The sequence below is a fragment of the Rattus norvegicus genome, chromosome 16, assembly GCF_036323735.1.
Source record: "Rattus norvegicus strain BN/NHsdMcwi chromosome 16, GRCr8, whole genome shotgun sequence".
Taxonomy (NCBI): Eukaryota; Metazoa; Chordata; class Mammalia; order Rodentia; family Muridae; genus Rattus; species Rattus norvegicus.
Window position 1 is genome coordinate 33787435 of NC_086034.1, and position 20195 is coordinate 33807629.

The 20195-nt window shown below is 44.0% G+C and overlaps 1 protein-coding gene across 1 annotated transcript in view; it reads right to left on the bottom strand.

Annotated features, from left to right (window-relative positions):
• Window positions 1-20195, bottom strand: part of Sh3rf1 (SH3 domain containing ring finger 1) — a 165732-nt gene that overhangs the window by 41039 nt on the left and 104498 nt on the right. Inside the window, exons 3-5 of the mRNA NM_198764.2 lie at window positions 16892-17167; window positions 16392-16487; window positions 1366-1671 (exon numbers count right to left, since the gene is read on the bottom strand). Coding sequence (NP_942059.1) covers window positions 1366-1671; window positions 16392-16487; window positions 16892-17167 — 678 coding nt within the window. The remainder of the gene's footprint in view (window positions 1-1365; window positions 1672-16391; window positions 16488-16891; window positions 17168-20195) is intronic.

The window sequence follows — 20195 nt, forward strand, 5'->3', positions numbered from 1 at the left end:
ATACATTTAATTCCTGACTTGCTATGTCAATCTAGAGCTGTTGAACAAAATAAATAACAACAAGCACAACAAAAGAAACCCCAACTTTTAATAAAATTAGCCAGGAATGGCCAATTTTTAGTCTGCAATGCCACAGAGATCTTATTAAACTATGTGGGAATTTCATCTTTATATTTTAAGGAAAAACAACCCCAAGCTACATTGTGGAAAGAACCTGCATGAAATAAAACGATACACAAGCCTACATGGAAATTCTTCCCACTTTGTCAGGCCGCTTTGGACAGTGCTCTCTGACCTCCAGGGTGAGCTTTGAAATGCAGCTGTTCTCTAAGTGGATAATGACATAGTTCTTGCCCTCTGGGAAAGGGCCACAATTAGATCCACTCTGTAGACAGAAGAAGGCCTTCGTAACGGACGTGTGTATCCTATATATCTCATTACACAGTGTGCCCAAGGGTCTAATAATACAACATCCCACAATCAATTGTTAAATGAGTGAGTGAGTGTTTGCAACTGGCCTATGCATTTTTAACACGCAAACACCGCGTGGCCGTGTTTTAAGATAGTCCAAAGTCTTGATGAATTATGGAGCCTTTTAAAATTGCAAGGTCAATTTCTAAGTGGAATGCTCCTTGGTTGTCTTCTTGCTCTATTATTTGGATGGGGAACCTAAGTGCCAAGGTGCCAGACGCTCCAAATGTCCTGAGCATCTGGACTGAGGACTGCAGGTGTGAACAGAGGTGGAGTTTGTAGCACTGAGAAGTTTTAGAAACCCGAGTGAACGTGAACTTGTAAGCGACACTTTTACACACTTTATAGGTTCTAATACTGCTTCTGAGTCCTTGCCTTGGGATGAACTCAAGCTCGCATTGCCTACTACACGTACTATGTACTGTTCTGCTTTGAATGTGAAATGTCCCCCACATGTCCCTGTGTTTGAACACCTGGTCCCGGGATGGAAGCGCTGTGTGGGTCAGTTATGACATCTTTAAAAGACCAGCGCTAGAGGGAATGGATCCTTGGGAGAGTGGGCCATGAGGCTCGGTAGCTGGACCCCACCTCCTGTTCACTCTTACCTTCCTAAGCGTGGATGCAATGAGCCTTCTCAGCCTCCTGCTCCTGAAACCCCCCCCCCACCCTTCCAACCTCCCACCCCCCAACCCCCCACCCCCCAACCCCCGTTGTCATGTCTTCCCACATCTCCCTGGATCTGCAAGCCAAAGCCAGGTATTTATCACAGCTGTGAGGATGTCACTAAGACAAATATAAATGAGGCAGCAAGGACAGCCACCGTCTTCAGGGATTTTACCGTCAGCGAAAGCAGCTGGCGAGCCCACGCTTTGTCAGCTGACCCTGCCCATGTACCTGAGACGGGGCGCTGCAGGAGAGCCCGGAGAGCTCGCTGATGCGGGCTGCGGCCGTGGGGTTGCTGGAGCTGATAAGCACAGGAGGGCTGATCTCCATGGAGTGGCGGTTCTGGGACGCCTGGGAAGACTTGTTGGCCATGGTGAGGGAGGTGAAGGAGTGTCGCTTCCTGGTGTTCTTCTTGGTATCGGAGTGCTTTGAGGCAGAGCTGCTCTGCGCCGCTGTCGCTGAAGGGCATTCTGCAGTGTCCACTCCTGGTACCGGAGGCTTATCCCACTCTATCAGCTGCTTGGCAGCTGAGTTAAACTGCAACCGGCAAAGCAACACAAGGTTAGACCGTTCTCAGCGGTTCAATGAGAGCTCCTTCCTCCAAGTCTTTTAATCTATAATTCAAAGCCACCACATGAGTATTTGCATATGCATGTAATGTTTCATCCATGTGAGATGTCTTTCTCGATGTATCTTTGTCACAGGGAGATATCAACCGAAGAATAAATAGTTCCAAAGTAAGACTGAAAGGTAAAGGCATGTTTCTAAGGACTGGGGGTTTGCAGTAGGCAATTTTGGCATTTGCTAGTAATAAAGATCTCAGCTTACTAATGAAGTTTAGAGAGGAGCAACAAAAAGGGCATAAGTATTCATCTCCCTGGACGCTGGTCCCCAATAATGAATGGCTCAGGGCTGAACGACGCATGAGTTTGATACAAGCAAACAAGATAATAAAAGAAGAAAACCGCTCAATACTGATGTGTGTGTCCCGAAACAGGTTGACTCCCCTTGTTTTCCTCTGCATAGTTTAAGGGAATCTCAGAAAAGTCAGTTGAGATCCTCGCCATTTTCTTGTTGCTGATGTTTTTTTACTTCCTCAGACAGTCTGTTAGCAACCCATGTGCTCAAACTCATAGCAAGGGAAGATCTGGAATTCAAGTCTAGATGGCCTGCTAGCTCATCTGTCTGAAGTCCCCGTGTAAGGTGAGAGTGCAAGGGGACACAATACATGTGCTGGACTGATAAGATCAGCAGGAAAGGGGAGAACATTGGCCTTTTGTTTTCCCTCAGGTAAAATGAAACATTTCCGGAAAGGCCTTCAGGATGAAAGGCTGAGTATCTTAGAAACTCTCTCGATGAGAAACTGCACAGTGCACAAAAGGAAGGAAGAAAGAAAGAAAGAAAGAAAGAAAGAAAGAAAGAAAGAAAATAATAATACTGAGATGAAATACAGGAAACTTAAAACGAACCCCATGCTTCTGAGAGGTGCTACTGAGGACAAAAGAGGTCTTCCCCACATTACACTCAGCCCCGCACAGCTAGATTTATGTGAAGTAACAACATCTAATGCCTTTATCTATCTCAATCGTTCAAATCACGTCTTCTCACCTTGTAGATGAGTCCCCCCCAACGAGGAGAGGATATCCTGCTGGTCAATATTTAAAGGGGAAATAGAACCTGCTTCCCCAACAGCTACAACACAGGGTCAACCAGGGCTGGGTAGCCCAGGGCTTCTGTAATCGACTGGTAGTTTGTTCCTGTGGCTCCGGAGACTCAAGGTCAGGTGGACTGTCTGACATAATTAGTGGGGTAAACCTTTTTCAAAGGTAAGCAGCTCTTCTTTGGCCTTTGAAAAAGAGTGTTCATGGGATCAAGTTTCTAGCATAGGCAACCATCCCTTACCATCAAGTAGATGAATGGCAGGAAGAAGGGATGGGAAAGATTGGAACAGGACGTACTTAAAGGTACAGGAGCATTATAAAAGGGAGACCCACTTGGAACATGATAATGGCATTTGGTCAGGACATCCACAATCTGTAATTCCTACTTTGATCTAGATATCTCCCTCTTCAGGGTAGGAACACAAGGGAGTCAAATGCCCTGAAGAAGTAATGTGATGTTGGTTATTCTGCTGGGAGGCACAGCTCTGAGACCTTCAGTGAACTTCCATGAGCCCAGTGAGGCAGAGTCCTCTTTCCTTTCAAACAAGCAGACTGAAGAGTTACTTCTCTTACCACTCCAAGCTCAGAGTTCAAACGAAAGGCAACGCAAGGCAAGGCGAAGCAGTGCCCCAGCAAGGCAGGAGCAATGGAGTTGGAAAGTCCTCTTCTGTGCCTATTCCTATACCACAAATCCTCCCAGCAGCTACCTAAACAGCACAAGAGAGTCTGAAAGCTCGGCTCTGCGTGCCTGTTCCGTTGAGTAGGAAGTCGGATAAACTAGAGATTTCTCATGGGAGTCAAAAAATTAATGCAGGAGAAAATGCATCTATCTGATACTACATTTAAATGAATTCTGGGGCCAAACCATAGGCTCTATTAGCTGTACCTGTTCTTTTTAAAATACACTAATTTCCACACTTTGTCTATATACATGGGTGACTATATGTATATGTATATGTATATGTATATGTATATGTATATGGGTATACAGATGTTAGGGTACATTTGCAGGGGTTGGCTCCATCCACCAAACTTGGTTCTGAGACCAAACACAGGTCATCAAGCTTGGCGGCAGAGACCTCTACCTGCTGGGACATCTCTCCCGACCCCTGTGTTTTGAAATGTTGTGAAATATTCCCATAATCTCGTCAAGGTTGTACCTAACCAAGTGTCAACTGCAACTGTGTTGATATTGCTGGTTTCCATCTGCTGTGCTACGATGTAAATGTCTTGCTGGTCTGTGGTGAGTATAACACTGAGTCCCTCTTACGTCTTTTCCCACTTCCCCCTCCATGAAGTAAACACAGCCTGAGAACACCCTATGGAGAGTAAACTGCTTGATGCTGGAGATTTACTAGGAGAGAAGCAGTCAGAAGGACCACTGACTTAAAAGCAACGGGGGTGCTTTCTATAATTTCAACTTTTGTTCCCCGTTTGACATTTATCCCCATCACTCAATGAAGCAAACGCTCTTTCCTATTAATTGTGGCAAAAGACCGTTTAATTCTATACTTGTCCATCAACTCTTCTCCCTCCCATTGTCAACAGACTCTTGCCTACCAGGCACAATACTGGCAGGAGTGAGCTACATATGTTTGGAGGGCGCAAAACCCTCACCTAGAATACAGTGGTTTGCATAAGCAGGAACTCGTGGGTCCAGCAGGGTGTGGTTGAGATAGTAAACTGGCAAAAGACCGCAACTCTGGAGCTGGCACAGCTATTGGCCAACTCCATGGCGGAGACAGTTACCGTGCAGCCTACTGATCAAACCCCTCATGCCCAGTGAATAAATACAAGGAACCGACAACTTTAATGCTCCTTTAGCTCTCTCACTCTAAAGGGACACAGCTCATTTCCTACTTCATTTCTAGTCTTCTAAACAGCCTAGTGCATTTCCCCTGCATTTTATTTTGACACATGGCAGTAATGTTTGCTAGCGAGATGTTGTCATCCTTTAAAATTTAGAATTTTTTCTGGAACATCAGAGGTTGGCGCTAATAGCATCTTCCTCCCCCCCCCCCCTAAATTCCAGAGAAAATCACAAAGTGAAAAGCTACAGAGCGGACATCAGGTAAACCTGGCAGGAAGTTGAAATGCCGCCTGCTGTCTGACTGAACCTTCGTAACAACAGGGAGCCAAGGATCTGACAGCTTTTAATAGAATTTTGATAAAATTTAAGAATGCCTGCTTGAGCTCAGTGGGCGTGGGTTTCCTCTGACATTTATCTCGGGGACGTGACCTTTAAAGTCAAAAGCACACTCATGACCTGCAGAACAAACCCATGCCCCACAAGACCTACCTGGCTTGTGATAAGGACCTCACATATAAGGCTTAAGTTGGACACAGTAAAACTCAGCATTCTGGAGCTAAACGGAAGGGTGCGAAGAGATTTCCTGATCTTAAAGTTCTCACGACCTTTTACATTTTTTCCCTATTATTTTGCTAGTTTATTAACTTTTGTGGTGCCAGGGATTGAGTGCGAGGCCTTATACATCCTGGGCAAGTTCTTTGCTACTGAGCTGCCCCTCTAGGCTTCTTATTTATGTTTTTGAGGAAGATCCTCAAGTAAATCAGAGAGGAGATACTGATAAAAATAAGGTTAATGGGTTGGGGATTTAGCTCAGTGGTAGAGCGCTTGCCTAGCGAGCGCAAGGCCCTGGGTTCGGTCCCCAGCTCTAAAAAACAAACAAACAAACAAACAAACAAACAAAAAAACCAAAAAATAAGGTTAATTAAGATAAAACACCTACCCTGTCCCTACCCCCCAAAAAAGGGAGATAGTTTTGGTAGTCACTACTTCGTAAGAAGTTTTATACAAGGGTAAGTCTCCAGCTTTTGGGATATTACACAACACCCATCTATTCTTCCCTCTCTGCTGTGAAACACAGCCTTTATAAATCCAGGTTGTAAAAGCAGCCCTTCATCATTCCAGCATCCAAACGTCCATTGTTCCTTCCCCAGACAGAGCCAACATTTGGGAGAAACCAAGACAGAAACTCAAGCCCACTTGCAACTCCTTAAAAGAAATGACAGCATAGTCCCCTGTAAACGCTCCTTAAATAACTACAGAATTCAGATCCCCTGTTAGTTTTTTATCTTTCTCTCCTCAGTTTGGGTAACAAGTTTTTGGGCTTTGGTTGACCAGACATTAAAACCAAACTCAACTTTCATTTACAATACAAGGCCGATACATGAGAGACTGAGCAACTGTGAATTCTATTACATTGAAAGGGGACATCTGCTAAGCTAGGACTCCATTTAAGTCTCTACAATGTTTGTGATGAATTAAAAAAAAAAAGTCTCGTAGAATTATCAAGGGAAGGGAGGTCTGCCTCTGGGCTAGCACTGGGCAACTTAAATGTAATATAAATCTTACAGATAATTATGGTGATCAATATAAACAAAATATTATCACTTCAACATATAACTAATCCAAACCAAGACACACATGCAAGATCTTGCTTTCAATGGTACCAGGTCTTTGAAGCAGAGGTGGGTCAAGCATTCACATGCCACGTCTGTGTGGCCTGGCCACATTTCAGCTTGCTCAGCAGTGATGAGTGTGTACTGGTCACTCAGCTCTTGTCCCTCAGCACTAAGAAATCACCTGGACAAGAAGCACTCATGTAAGCAGAGGGACAATAAGCAGCAGGGGCCTCGAACCTCATTCCAGCTGCTAGGGAAAGGGGGTTTGCCAACAACTGGCATACCCAAGGGGGAGACCTGGAGGTCGGTGAGCAGCTTGTCATAATGGCCTCAATTTTATTAGGACCGGCTGTTAGAACATACATACATACATACATACATACATACATACATACACACACACACACACACACACACACACACACACACACACACAAATCAATCAATCAACCAATCACTCAATCAACCAATCAGAACTCTCCTTCTCAGCCTGGTTTTGAAGGGTAGGTACAAAGGAAAGACACATGTTTAAAAATCTAAAACAAATTTAAGTTTAGGAAGGCTACTGTTGGAGAACCACAGGAAGAGCCTTGAACTTGAAGTCAAAACAGGTTAGCCTAGGGTCAGGTCTCTGTGCTCACGGACTGAGTCATTACTTTGTCCCGACTTGGGTCTTCTTGGCTGTATAAAGGAAGGGTAGCATAATTCTTGTGTACCTCACACAGAAATAAGTATAGCCTAGCATGTTCTGCAGCCTGGAAAATCCAGTCCAAATCCGTATTACTGTCATGACTCAGAACCCAAGCTTACTATTCACTTAGTCTGTCGCCCGGGGCAAGTCACCTTTTCCCTACGTGCTTCCAATTTCTCTTATGTAATATGAGGTTGGGTTTAATGAACTGTAAAGTTTTATTCCTAAGTAAACTTTTCCTCACCCCAAACACAAACGTCCCCTACTCAACAGGGAAACCTCTCAGTCAGGTCTAGAGACCATGGGCCACGAGTGAACAGACTCAGAACAAGTGGAGAGTGAGTGAATTCATTGTGTGGGTTTGGTTTTTCTTTTTTCTTTTTTTCTTTTTTGTGACTACTGCAAGCCAAGCCCTGGCTGGGAAAGAGCGGCCCACCCCTCTGACTCATGAGAAGAAAAGACTTGGGAAAGAGAACAGGTTCCTAACAGTAAGGATAGGAGATGCATACTGGCAAGTCAGCAGAGCACAGGCAGGTGAGTCAATAAAGGCCAGACAGCCCAACTCTGGGTGACCCAGGGAGAGCGGGTAAGCCTTTCTAGAGCAACCACTTAGTACCATCTGCCGGCTCTCTCCTTGGAAAAAGAAAGCCAGAGAATAAGCTTTGAGGAAATCTCCTGATTCTGTACCTTACCAAAAGCATTTGCAGGTCGAGCGTAGGAGCCATCTCGGGGTTACACTTGGGTGGTCTCTGATGGGGGAGGGGGAGAGAACTACAAAGCACATCAGGCTAATGAAAGACCTTGCTGTGTTTTCCCAACCTGTCATCAAACCAACACTCTGGAAAAGAAAGGAGCAACAATAATGGAGGAGGTTCCAAACAGTGGTAGATGTGACTCAGGGGACAGAAGGAGCGCCAAGAAAGGAGAGTTAGTGACAACCAAAATGGTGATTTAGGGCCTGGAGGAGCCAAGAACTGATGACAGAGACAAGCAGGCAAAGACAGTGAGAGGAATAAGGGGACCCTTCGAGCATTATGGAAACAAACAAACAAACAAACAAACAAACAAACAAACAGCAGAGATATGTTAGAGCCACAAGCTGAGGTGAACAGAATCATGTCATGGATTCCTCAGGAGATACAAAGGCAGATCACGTTCCCACATTAAAGGAGAATGAACCAAGGGAAAGGAAGTAAGTGGCACGCACAGCAGACAGAAAAGAGAAATGATGTGTGAGATGAAAGGCCTGGGGAAGACGGCGAGTTCACAGCCAGAGAAGCTGCTCACAGCCGACGCACAGAAGAGCTTACAAGACAGACACAAGCACAACCCCAGCACTCGGGAGGTGCTGGTCCCTACTAGTTCTGAAGCAATACACCCACAGCTAATCCCAGCGCCGGGGGGAGAGACCAGTGCACAACTTTACGGCTGATATCGGTTGATGTCCGTGTCCTCTGGGAACCGGCAATGCACGCCGCCTGTCTGTGTCTCTATCGTAGGTACATACTCACGTCGTAAATCAGAAACACCCATTAACCAGGAGGATACATTCCAACAACACGTTTTACTTTCCAGAACCTCATTACCAGACATTGGGAATACCTCTATCCCAAGAGGTACAGAGCATGGAATTGTCATTAAATTCTAAGTAAAATTTAGTCAATGAGGAATGACACGCAGACAGAAATTCCACAGCAATGTGTACGCGGCTAATAAATCAGTGAGTGAGCATTCCCCATGTCCTAGATTCCTACAGTGTGAGAGCGAGGGGATGCATGGGGGTGGAGGAGGAAGGTAGAGGTTCCTCGCAGGGCATGTGTGCTTAGCCCAGGTTGTGGTGTATGGGAGGTTTTTATTATAAAACGTAACATTGTTTCATACCACTGAGGAAAAGACCTTTCTAGAGCATTCTATTGCATTATACAGAAGATTTTCCTCCCAATTATTTTATCATCAGAACGGTTCTGTTCGAGCCATCCATACACCACACATGCACACCAACTCCCAGAACATTATAAAGACTCCATTTAGTTCTTCTCCCACATGAGATCAAATTGGGTTTCCTTTGCTTGGGAAAGCCCTAGTTACTAGCAATATTTAGAATGTATATGACAATATAACAAACCTATTTCAAAAATAAAGTTTAACATATTTCAAAATATTATGACTCTGACTCGTTTTTCTGTAACAAAGGCAGCCTCAGACTTTGATGTTGACTAATCAGTCATTCTGAGAGCAAACATCCGAGAAGTCAGAAATGCTTTTGTAGTTTTATGGAGAATAAAATCTCTATAGACCTAAGCAAAGCTGGATCTGAGTCCTATCCGAAGGCTCGTCATCACGTACCCCCAGAAGCTAGGGAGGCAAGAGCCTAGGGCAGACTACAGGCGAGTCACTGGGCAATGACTGGCCACTTCCTTTAAGTAAGATGCTTGTCTGGAAGTGGTAAAAATAAATAAGTCAGAGTTTACCTACTCCTTCTTGTGTAGTTTAAAAAAAAAACATTGATTATTGGTTCTGCCATGATATGGAGAGGGATAAAGCAATGTAATGCTGTTAGGACATAATGAAGAAGAACGGGCTATTTATCTAGTTTTCTATGTATTGCATAGAGGCTTATTCATCTCCTCTTTATGCTTCCGAGATTATATTATGGGAGTAAAGTGGTAAAAATAGTCCATATGTGACTGTATTCTCAAGGGAGTCAGGAAAAGAGTGAATCGCCCCCACACACTACCAGAGCCGTAGCCCATGCCTACCAGGGAAGCTGCAAACTTGGCATTACAGAAGTAACATGCGGATGGGGATGTTCGGATTGGGTTTCATAGAATGGATTTTGTTGTATGGGAGAATTAGAAAGATAGTCTTCCGGAGAACTGACTGGAGCTACACGGATCTTAGTGACTTTTCTATAGGTACACGGACAAAGAAATGTAGATGTGCAAGCCAGCAATTCCCAAGTGGGTCTCTAGAACAAGCAGCATGACTTGGCTTGTGTCCTTGTCCCTGCAGGGGAATGGTCAGGATGAGGAATCTGGGGATCCTTTGGGAGAATCATGGTAAATATCAGATGCAACATTTATTCTCTGTCTCATAGCTCCAATTAAGACTCGCCAGGAGATCTGCATTTGTACGTCCTATACAACTGCTTGGGGTATCACCAACTGCCATTCATGCAGTGAAAACTCAACCAACATTAACAGATCTCTGCACTCTCCACTCCCTGAATGGAAACTCCTAAAGTAGAAGAGGATGGAGGATCAGAGACCGGGCAGGAGCTTCCCTGTAGAAGCTCCTCACAGAGAGAGCCTCAGCAGGTTCCTTTCAGATGGAGTCCGACTGGGGGAGGGTTGGTGGAGCTCACAGGACACTGCTCTCGTCTCTACTCCAGGAACCAGGGCTCATGCTCCCTTCATCACTGTGGCAGAAATAAAAGCAACCAGTGGGCATGTAACTAAGTCACTAAGATCCGAGTAGCTCCAGTCAGTTCTCCGGAAGACCCTAACAACATCATGAATGTGGCCCACAGTGCCGATAGGAAAAAAGCTTCCCAGAATCGGACCCAAGGTACTGGGCCTGCCAGTCAGAGTCGAGGAAGAAAGAACATAGTAATTCTCCCTTGCTGGTTTCTCAAAAATATCTCTAAATTTCGCTTGTTAAAAATAAGCTGACTTCAGAAATGCAGAAGAAACTTAGATGCCCATCAATACAGTAATTCTCCTTCCCGACTTTCTAACCATTTCCACAATTCTCTTTAGAAGCATTGATTGTGCTTTTTAATTTTAAAGGGGAAAAACATCAAAAATATAAATGATAGAAAAATCTTTTGATGTATTTCCAGCAACTCTTTGAATGTTAGGTTAAGACTATTACTGTGCCCTCCCGCTATTGTTCTTTAGAGAACGGCTTTAACAAAATAAATCATGGTAAAGTCAACAATGCCATCCTCAGCTCTACTGAGATCACTGTAGCAATGTCCAACCCTATACGTAAACCTCCATCTCTTTCCCTTTGAAACAGGAACGCCCCACAGAACCAAGGAAGGTCCCCTCTGCGGCTACCTCTGCCCTAGTCAGTATACCTAATTTCTCATTGTTACAGCTGACAGCACAATGGATGCCACAACCAGAAGACCTTATCGCTTTCCACTAAAGTTTCACAACCTTGGGCCAACATTTCCCCAGCCCCGCCCCCTACCAGGAAATTTTTCCTGCATACAATGGAAGTTCCAAATTTAATCTAGCATACCAAAACTACTATTTTACCCTGGGAAAAGTCTAAAGTAGTTAAGTACTAAGGCCAGTTTTATTTTCTATTTTATTTATTATTTGGGGGGTTTTGTTGCACTGTTTTAATTTTATATATCTGAGACGGGGTTTTCCTAGGCACCTGTACTGGCAGGTTTTGTGTGTCAACTTGACACAAGCTCAAGTTATCACAGAGAAAGGAGCTTCAGTTGAGGAAATGCCTCCATGAGACCCAGCTATAAGGCATTTTCTCAACTATCAAGGTGATAGGGTGATCAAGGGTGGAGGACCCAGCCCATTGTGGGTGGTGCTGTCCCTGGGCTGATGGTCTTGGGTTTTATAAGAGAGCAAGTGGAGCAAGCCAGGGGAAGCAAGCCAGTGAGTAACATCCCTCCATGGCCTCTGCATCAGCTCCTGCTTCCTGACCTGCTTGACCTCCAGTCCTGACTTCCTTTGGTGATGAACAGCAATGTGGAAGTGTAAGCTGAATAAACCCTTTCCTCTGTGACTTGCTTCTTGGTCATGATGTTTGTGCAGGAATAGGAACCCTAAGACAGCACCTAACCTGGCCTGAAACACTTGACTTTCCTGTGTAGACTCCTAAGTACTGGGGTTAGAAGCTTATGTCACCGAACCTACCCAACTGTAGCCTAGTTACAACAAACAAAACCGAGAAAAGGTGGGCACATATTTATGATCGTAGGACTGAGGCAGGGGGATCACTGCAAGTTTGAGTGGGTTGGGCTAGTTAAACAAATGACCTCACTTGGGTCACATGCACCTCCCCAATGGCTCCTAGGCATGTAACAGCCTGATGTAAGGACAAGAGAAACCTGTAATAAATATATGCCAGGTAGTATAAGATGAGCATAGCAGCTAAAAAGTTTAAGATGCACACATCTACAAACCAGTTTCCTTTGGGCTTAGAAAGGTTTGCTCTTAAATTTCTTAGATTGACCACTTATTCATTAAAGTGGAATTTACTGAGAATCTGCTATGGGTAACACTTAATGAGAGAACCCTGGAAGACTACAGAAAGCTATAAAGACAATGGACGGCCACCTCGACCTCCCATTCTGATGGGAGAAGAAACAGTGGTTGGGGTGGTTTGAATATGCTTGGCCCAGGGAGTGGCACTATTTGGAGATGTGGCCTTGATGGAGTAGGTGTGCCACTGTGGGTATCGGCTTTGAGAGCTTCCTCCTAGTTGCCTGAGGAAGCCAGTCTTCTAGCATCCTTCAGACGAAGACGTAGAACTCTCAGCTCTGCCTACACCATGCCTGTCTGAACTCTGCCATGCTCCTGCCTTGATGATAATGGACTGAACCTCTGAACCTGTAAGCCAGCCCCAAGTAAATGTCCTTAGAAGAGTTGCCGTGGTCACGGAGTTGCCGTGGTCATGGTATCTGTTCACAGCAGTAAAACCCTGACTAAGACGGTGGTCAATCTCTGCGGTAGATAACCTGACAGAAGGATGACAGGCAGCAAAGTGCAATGAAGGAACAATTGTGACAGCAATGACTGTAATCACAGGCATCGCTAATGGGCCACGCTCCACTCTTAAGGGTCTGTGGGTTCAACGATGAGAAGACCAGGCAGTCATACAGAATTGCTGGTTGGGACACCAGTTCCATCCAGACTACCGGGTCCAGATTCCCGGTTTCCCTCTCTACCACACCATATTTACTGAGATAAAACAGGTAGAGAGCAGAAGGGAGTGTTTTAGGTATGATGACAGAAGAGTGTCACCTGGACGATGGTAACAGAATGAGCTTCAGGTAGCCTTCCTTCTGTTGATCCACTCCTGCCCTACTGTGCATCACTTAATCCACTACCCTACTGTGCGTCACTGACCCATAAGAAATGTGCGTCTTCAAATTACCTCCAACAAAACTACCAAGTAACTATACAACTTTTATTTGTTTAAAAACCTGGGTGAACTGATACTGCTAATGACTACTCACTGAAATTAAAGAAGGAACTGAGTAAAAATTCAAAGTTAACATAAAACTAGCTGCATATCTTATTTGAATTATGTACCTAGTACCACCATATTTGCTTTGAACCCAAACTTTTGAAAGTCATTCTTGAGGGTTACAATCAACTTCTACAAAATACTGTTATTGCTAGCCTTTTAATCTTTTCTCATTAATAATGACTATTTGTAATGGTGCACTGAATGGTAGCTCCCTTGTAGGAGTTTTTAAATTTGCCAAGATCCACCAGAAGAATTAATATCTGTGGTAATCACGTGAAATGCATTTCTTAAACACTATGGCTTGAAGTAGAAACAATCCTTTGCTCCTGCGGTTACTGTAGGGGATGAGTCTTACGCTAAGATCCTGGTCCCCTATTGGTTCTTAATCCATCAATAAAGATATTAGCAGCCAATGAGCTGGGCAGAATAGGTGGGACTTATGGGTCCCTGCAGGCTACAGATGCAGGAGAGAAAGAAAAGAGGTTTGCACCATGCTTCGGGTGGGAGAAAAGCCAAGCAGCTATGTGAGATCTCGGGCAAAACAACTACAGGCTGTTTTTCCAGGCGGGAACTTAGGGTGTTGAGCTGGGACTCAAGGTAGCTACTAAAAATATTGGGAAGGGGACAACAGCAGTGGTTGATTTGTAGTTCCCAGCAATTAAACCAATAAACCCAGCACTTTGGAGGCTGAAGCAGGCAGATAGGGAGTTCAAATCAACCTACACAGTGACTTCCAGGCCAGTGTAATAAGGCAGTGTTAACATTGGACATGCTCTGAGTTCTAAAGCTGGCCAAATAGAAAAGGTTTGCAGAGCAAGAGAAAGTGTTATTTAGGAAAAGGCCTGGGTGTTTTGGCTGTATACTTTGTTTTGTCACATCTGACACTGTCCTGAGACACTCTCCACAACTGACGCAGCCAGGTTTCGCTTGGCTGTGACTGAAATCTTCCTCCCCTTAGGCCCCAAGGCTGAAAGAACCAGGTGTCACCGAGCCCCAGGTGCTCTGCCCCGCACCAGGCGGTTCAGTTTGACAGCCTGACATCAAAGTCTGTTCACAGGCTCCGACAGACAGCTGATTTACTTCAAGTCCTCACTAGAAAAGTTCTGGTTCAAATAAGGAAAATGTTCAGGGCTGAGGGGGCTTGGGGGAGGGGGATAGGCGTGGGGGAAGCAAACACTTTCCCCTTGTGTACTTTAACAGCTGAAGTCAGAGTACATAATCCTGTGACTCAAAGGACTGTAATTGGCTCTGGCCTTTCTGTGGGTGGATTTTTTTTTTTAATGCCTATTGAACGATTTGACACCTGCCCTATGTCACCACCATCAACAACAAGATCACACGGCAATACCTTTTCACGCACGCCAAACCAAGCATCAGCATGCACCAATGAGAATACCACGCAAGTAAGGACAGGCTTTCTTTACTAAGTTGCCCTTGCTCACACCCTTCAGCAGCCTAACTATTCAAATACCTGGAGATGCCAGTAGTTTTCCACAGCCCACCCTTAGGATGCACACAAATCACATACAGAAAGGTTACTTATTACATTTTTCTTTTTTCTTTCTTCTGTTGTCTTCTTCTAATGCCTGAGAAAACGTCTTAATAAAAGGAACATTTGAAAGCGCAGATCAGGAGAAGTAGCTAGCCTGGGTTCCTGCCCAATGGATACACAGTAACACATCAGTATTTTAGGGAGTCACTGTCTAAGGGAGACACTGAGGATACAGTGACAGTTTGCCCTTTTAGCCTTCAGAATCAGGCCAAAACAAATATCTCAAACAAAAAAAAAGGCAGGATAAGTGATAGGTTTTTTAAAACGTGCTTTTGTACATGATAGATACTTTGATGACTTGAACAACAGAATTGCCTTTAATTCCCCAGTCTGTGCTTTCTCTTGTCTTTTGGTTCTTGTCCACCTGGGTGTTCCTCCTGCTTATAGTACCGCACTCTTCCGTCCCTTTTACTTCACATCTATGCATACATCATACAGATACCAACTTCTTTCCAAAGTTGATCTCAGCAAATCAGTGTGGATGTTTGTCTGGCCTCTGGTGGTTTCATGCTTCAAAATGATGTCTTCAATTTGGTTCTCAGCAAGAAAAGCTTATCACTTACTGACAGTTTGGGACATATGATGTAATGAGGGTCTGCTCTGAACTCCCCTGTTCACTGTGTGTGTGTGTGTGTGTGTGTGTGTGTGTGTGTGTGTGTGTGCGCGCGCGCGCGCGCGCGCAGATGTGTGTATGGGTAGGTGCACATATGGAGGCCAGAGATTTACATCTGGTTTCTTCCTCCACTACTGCTCTGCCTTGCAGAAAGGCACAATCTCTTACTGAGCCAGGCTGGCCACCAGCAAACCACTCAGTTCCGAGATAGCTGACCCTACAGGCAGGTACCTCACTCACCTTTTAATAGGTGTTAGGAATCAGCCTCAGGGCCTCATGCTATGTGTCAAACAATTTACTAACCGAAGCGTTAGTAACCCTCCCCATTCATTTCTCGATTTGATTTTGTTTACAATAATCTAAGCGTGCTATTTCACGTATATAAAAAGACCTCATTTAGCAGGTTTAGCCGCAAGCTTTCTGAACGATGCTAATTAATGATAAAGGGGGCTGAGAAGTTACTGGAATCTGGTGAAGAAGGAGTCGGTAACTTAGTAAATGTTTAATCAAAGGACTACTCTAGGAATCATGCTCTAGTTCTGATGTTGGGGCAGATTAAGAGAGAGCATGTAAGCAAGGGTGGATAAGGGCGCTTGCCATTGAGATCAGCCACCTGAGTTCCAACTGTTGGACACACAGCCGGAAAGTAATGGTTCCCCAAACGTGTCCTCTGACCTATTGCTCACACACACTTAAACGCACACGCAAAATAAATACATGTAATAACAGCATAAGAAATAAGTAAACAAACAAAATGAGGACATTAACTTCTCCTGTTCCTTGGGGGCTTTACAAATTGTCTGATCCTTGCCCAAGGTGGCAACTGGAAAAAAAACCAGATCATATAGGTGATGGACAGGGAGTATATACAGTCTCTTTAACAAGTCATAGGGATGTTTTGAGGAGTCACATTTTATGATCTTCAGTAATTGAAGGACGCAAGGAAGGAACTCTTTCTAAGCCAACAGCAGAGCCTTTCCAGGCCACAGTTGATGCCCTGGGCCATGAGCATTTCTTAATGCCTAATCTGCATAATTAAAGCTTATTTATGAAGCCGAGTATGATTCAGGACTGTACAAATGAACTTACCTCAACATATGAAATTGGAAATATCCCTATTTTATCTGCCAGCATTCCTTCAGCCCAGTTTTCATCCACTCTGCGGATCACAGTCAGTACGTCATCCTGAAGAAACAACAAAACCGTGCGTGAGTCTCTCTGATCCCGTTAAATGCACTACTTAGTACACATCCTCAATAAAGGGACTGAAGTTTTAATAGTAGGCAAATAAAAATTCTGTATCGTACCTTTAGTACACAAACTATCATCTTACCATAGACCAAGCAGTAACTGCCGGTCAACCTGATATTCTTCAAAACTTTTTATTATATTCATTTATAGTGGGGGGGAGGGGCAAGCAATAGCATGCATGTGGAGGTCAGAGGACAATTTTGGTAAGGTGGTATTTTTCCTACCACGTGAGTCCTGGTGATCAAACTCAGCTCACCTGTCAGGCTTGGCAACTAGCCCAGGTACTCAGGAATAACAGAGTAAAGCTAAAAGCTTTGGAATACCGTGGAATACCGTACCTTTGCAAAGGGAAGGCAATCTTTGTCAGCTTCCTTGTCTTTCACTTCAAAGTCATAAAGTGCTTTGCACTGAGGTGGGGGCTGAGGTAAAGGTTTGATGATCTGCACAAAGTTGGTGGGGAAAAAGCCGTGGACCCCGTTGACTTCTCCATGGTACCAATTTTCATCCACTTGTCGTCGCAAAATGATGATGTCGCCTTTGCTGAACTTAAGGTCTCCGGGCTCTTTTCCTTCGTAGTTATATAATGCTTTGGCACACGGTAACTGAGGTATTCCCTTAAAGAAAGAGAGGGATTTCAATGAAATAATGGTCAGGTAATGCCTCTGAAAATACAATTGCATTCTTGTCTTTAAATCTGGATTGAATTTGCCAACTTGTCCCTTGGAAGAAAACCTTACATAAAAAGGTAACTACATTTGCTACAATACAAATACAAAGTACAGGGTACCACTATGTCCTCCTCAGCATAGCCTCTAGACCTAATATGGAGATGCTTTGATTTCGTTTGCTTGGGATTACTGTCCAAGTCTGTCTCCTGATATAAAATTCAAAATTCATAAACTCTAAACTTAGTTTTTGTGTTAATAATTTATGTATCAAGATAGATGATATGGATGGAGAAGAAAAATTTAAACCAAAGCCTAACTCATCAACTTCATAACTCCTCTTAAAGCAGATTAGATTTGGGGCAAATATTTTTCTGATGTGGCTTTTAACTTGGGCATAATCTTTCATGAACTCAGTAAGTATGTATTAAGACTCCTTTCTGGGGCTGGGGATTTAGCTCAGTGGTAGAGCGCTTACCTAGGAAGCGCAAGGCCCTGAGTTCAGTCCCCAGCTCCGAAAAAAAGAACCAAAAAAAAAAAAAAAGACTCCTTTCTATTACCAAATATGAAATACTGCAGTAAGACCACCCCAGAGTGTGAGTGTAGTAGTTAGCACTCCTATCAACTTGATTCAGCCTAAAGGTACCTGAAAAATGTCTCAGTTGAGCACCTGTCTTTATGAGGTTTGTCTGTGGGCACTTTGCAGGGGGCTGCCTTGATTGTTAAGGGTTGATCTATGTGGGATTGTCTTGATTGTTATAAGGGTTGATCTGTGTAGCACTGTCTGGATTGTTAAGGGTAGGTCTATGTGGGATTGTCTTGATTGTTAAGGATAGGTCTATGTGGGATTGTCTTGATTGTTCTAAGGGTTGCTCTGAATAGGACTATCTTGATTGTTCAGGGTTGGTCTGTGGGGGATTGTCTTGATTGTTAAAGGTTGATCTATGTGGGATTGTCTTGATTGTTATAAGGGTTGATCTGTGTAGCACTGTCTTGATTGTTAAGGGTAGGTCTATGTGGGATTGTCTTGATTGTTATAAGGGTTGATCTGTGTAGCACTGTCTGGATTGTTAAAGGTTGATCTATGTGGGATTGTCTTGATTGTTATAAGGGTTGATCTGTGTAGCACTGTCTGGATTGTTAAGGGTAGGTCTATGTGGGATTGTCTTGATTGTTCTAAGGGTTGCTCTGAATAGGACTATCTTGATTGTTCAGGGTTGGTCTGTGGGGGATTGTCTTGATTGTTAATTGATATAAGAGAGTCCAGCCCATTATGTGCCACACCATTTCATAAACACATAGTCCTGAGCTGTTATAAAAGGCTAGGTAAGGAGGAGCCTGCAGGCAAACCAGCCATCCATCAGTTCTCCTCCATAGTTTCTGTTTTAAATTCTATTTGACTGTTACCCAGGGTGTAAGTCAAACAAATCCTTACTTGTTGCTTTTGGCCAGAATGTCTTATCACAGCAACAGAAAGGACTCTAGAACACTACCCCCTCAGGCTTTATAATCTCTGTGTTCAGACATGGTCTTCCACAATTTAAAATATTCAACACACCCGTCCTGGTTAAATAGCACAGCGAGACGGAGAAGCAGAGAGATGAGGTTTTAAACATTATAATCTGGTTTTAAACGTCAAGTTAAAAATTGTGCGCTCCTCCACAACAATTTAATCATCCACCGGATACAGTATGACATGTCTCAATGGCTCTTGGTGCCCATTTGTGAACGTTAGTCAGCACTTTAAGATTCTTGGCCTCCCTGCTGCCTATCACTGATTACAGAGGATAAACAGTGAGTCAAATACGCCTCTAATAATTCGCAGAATTAGATTACAGCCTTCTCCTCCTCATATCCTCAGCCATGTATTCATCCATGTGGAAGACCTTCTTCAAGCTTTTTTAACCAGGCAATGTGCTAGATCTGAAGACTTTAAAAAGGAATAATGCACGATTCTCCCCCTTGAAGGACAAGGCAGGTAAAGAAATGATAACCTAATGGCATAAATTCACCACGGAAATGTTCACAGCTTATGGGAAGAGAGAACTTGGGGTTTAGCCCTAAGGGGTTAGCTCAGCAATGTTGAGGTAGAGGGATGGAAAGGAAAGTAGAAACATTCCATACAGAGGGAACCGTGCTAGCAAGGAGCGTCAGCAGCAGGGATACAGGTAGGGGAAGAGCATTAGCAATGTAAGGTTCATGGGGGATCAGTGGTGTCAAATTTATACTGGGTCTGGAAGAACATTGTTAATAATTTTGGATCTATGGGTCCTTCAAGCACTAGTCAAGGGTCTGAAGCACAGGTGGATAGGTATGTCACACTCTCACCAGGCACAGGTGGATGGCAGTAAAAGGGATTATGGGTTGACAGGTGGACAGCCAACAGCTATGTACAAAGTAGAGTTATACAACAGTTGGAGTTTGCTTTAAAGTTTAATTTTTCCAGGAAGGTAAAGTGGTACATGTGTTCATTCCCTCCACAGTCCACTCATGACACAGAAGGTCAACCTTGAACACTCTTATAATAGCCCCAACAATTAGCCGGTTTTATAATCAGTCCACCCAAACTTCTTTGCTAAATATCTGTTTGAATTAAGGCAAATGGTGATTCGTTCTCTCAAGGTGCTATGTGGCAGTTAGTCACCTTGCCTTTGCTTGGTCCACTGATGTGAATTACAACAGCTCTGAAAAGTCAGTGTCCTTGGAAGACACGCGCTGAGCGGCCCAGAGATACGGTGCCCTCCTGTGCCCTTCTGAATCTGCCTTAAGTCTTAGCTTTTAACCGCACCATTCCTTGATATGACCTTGTAAAGAAACATCTGCTGCTGTGCCCTCTGGTCCTTCCCACATGCTCTTCAGGAACTCTGGCTTTTCTCAAGGCTATGAACTCTGATTATAGTCTACTTAACATCCAGTTGTGTGGAAGGTAGAATTCCAACCGTTGTCTATCCTCACATACGGTTCACTCAGTTCTTTT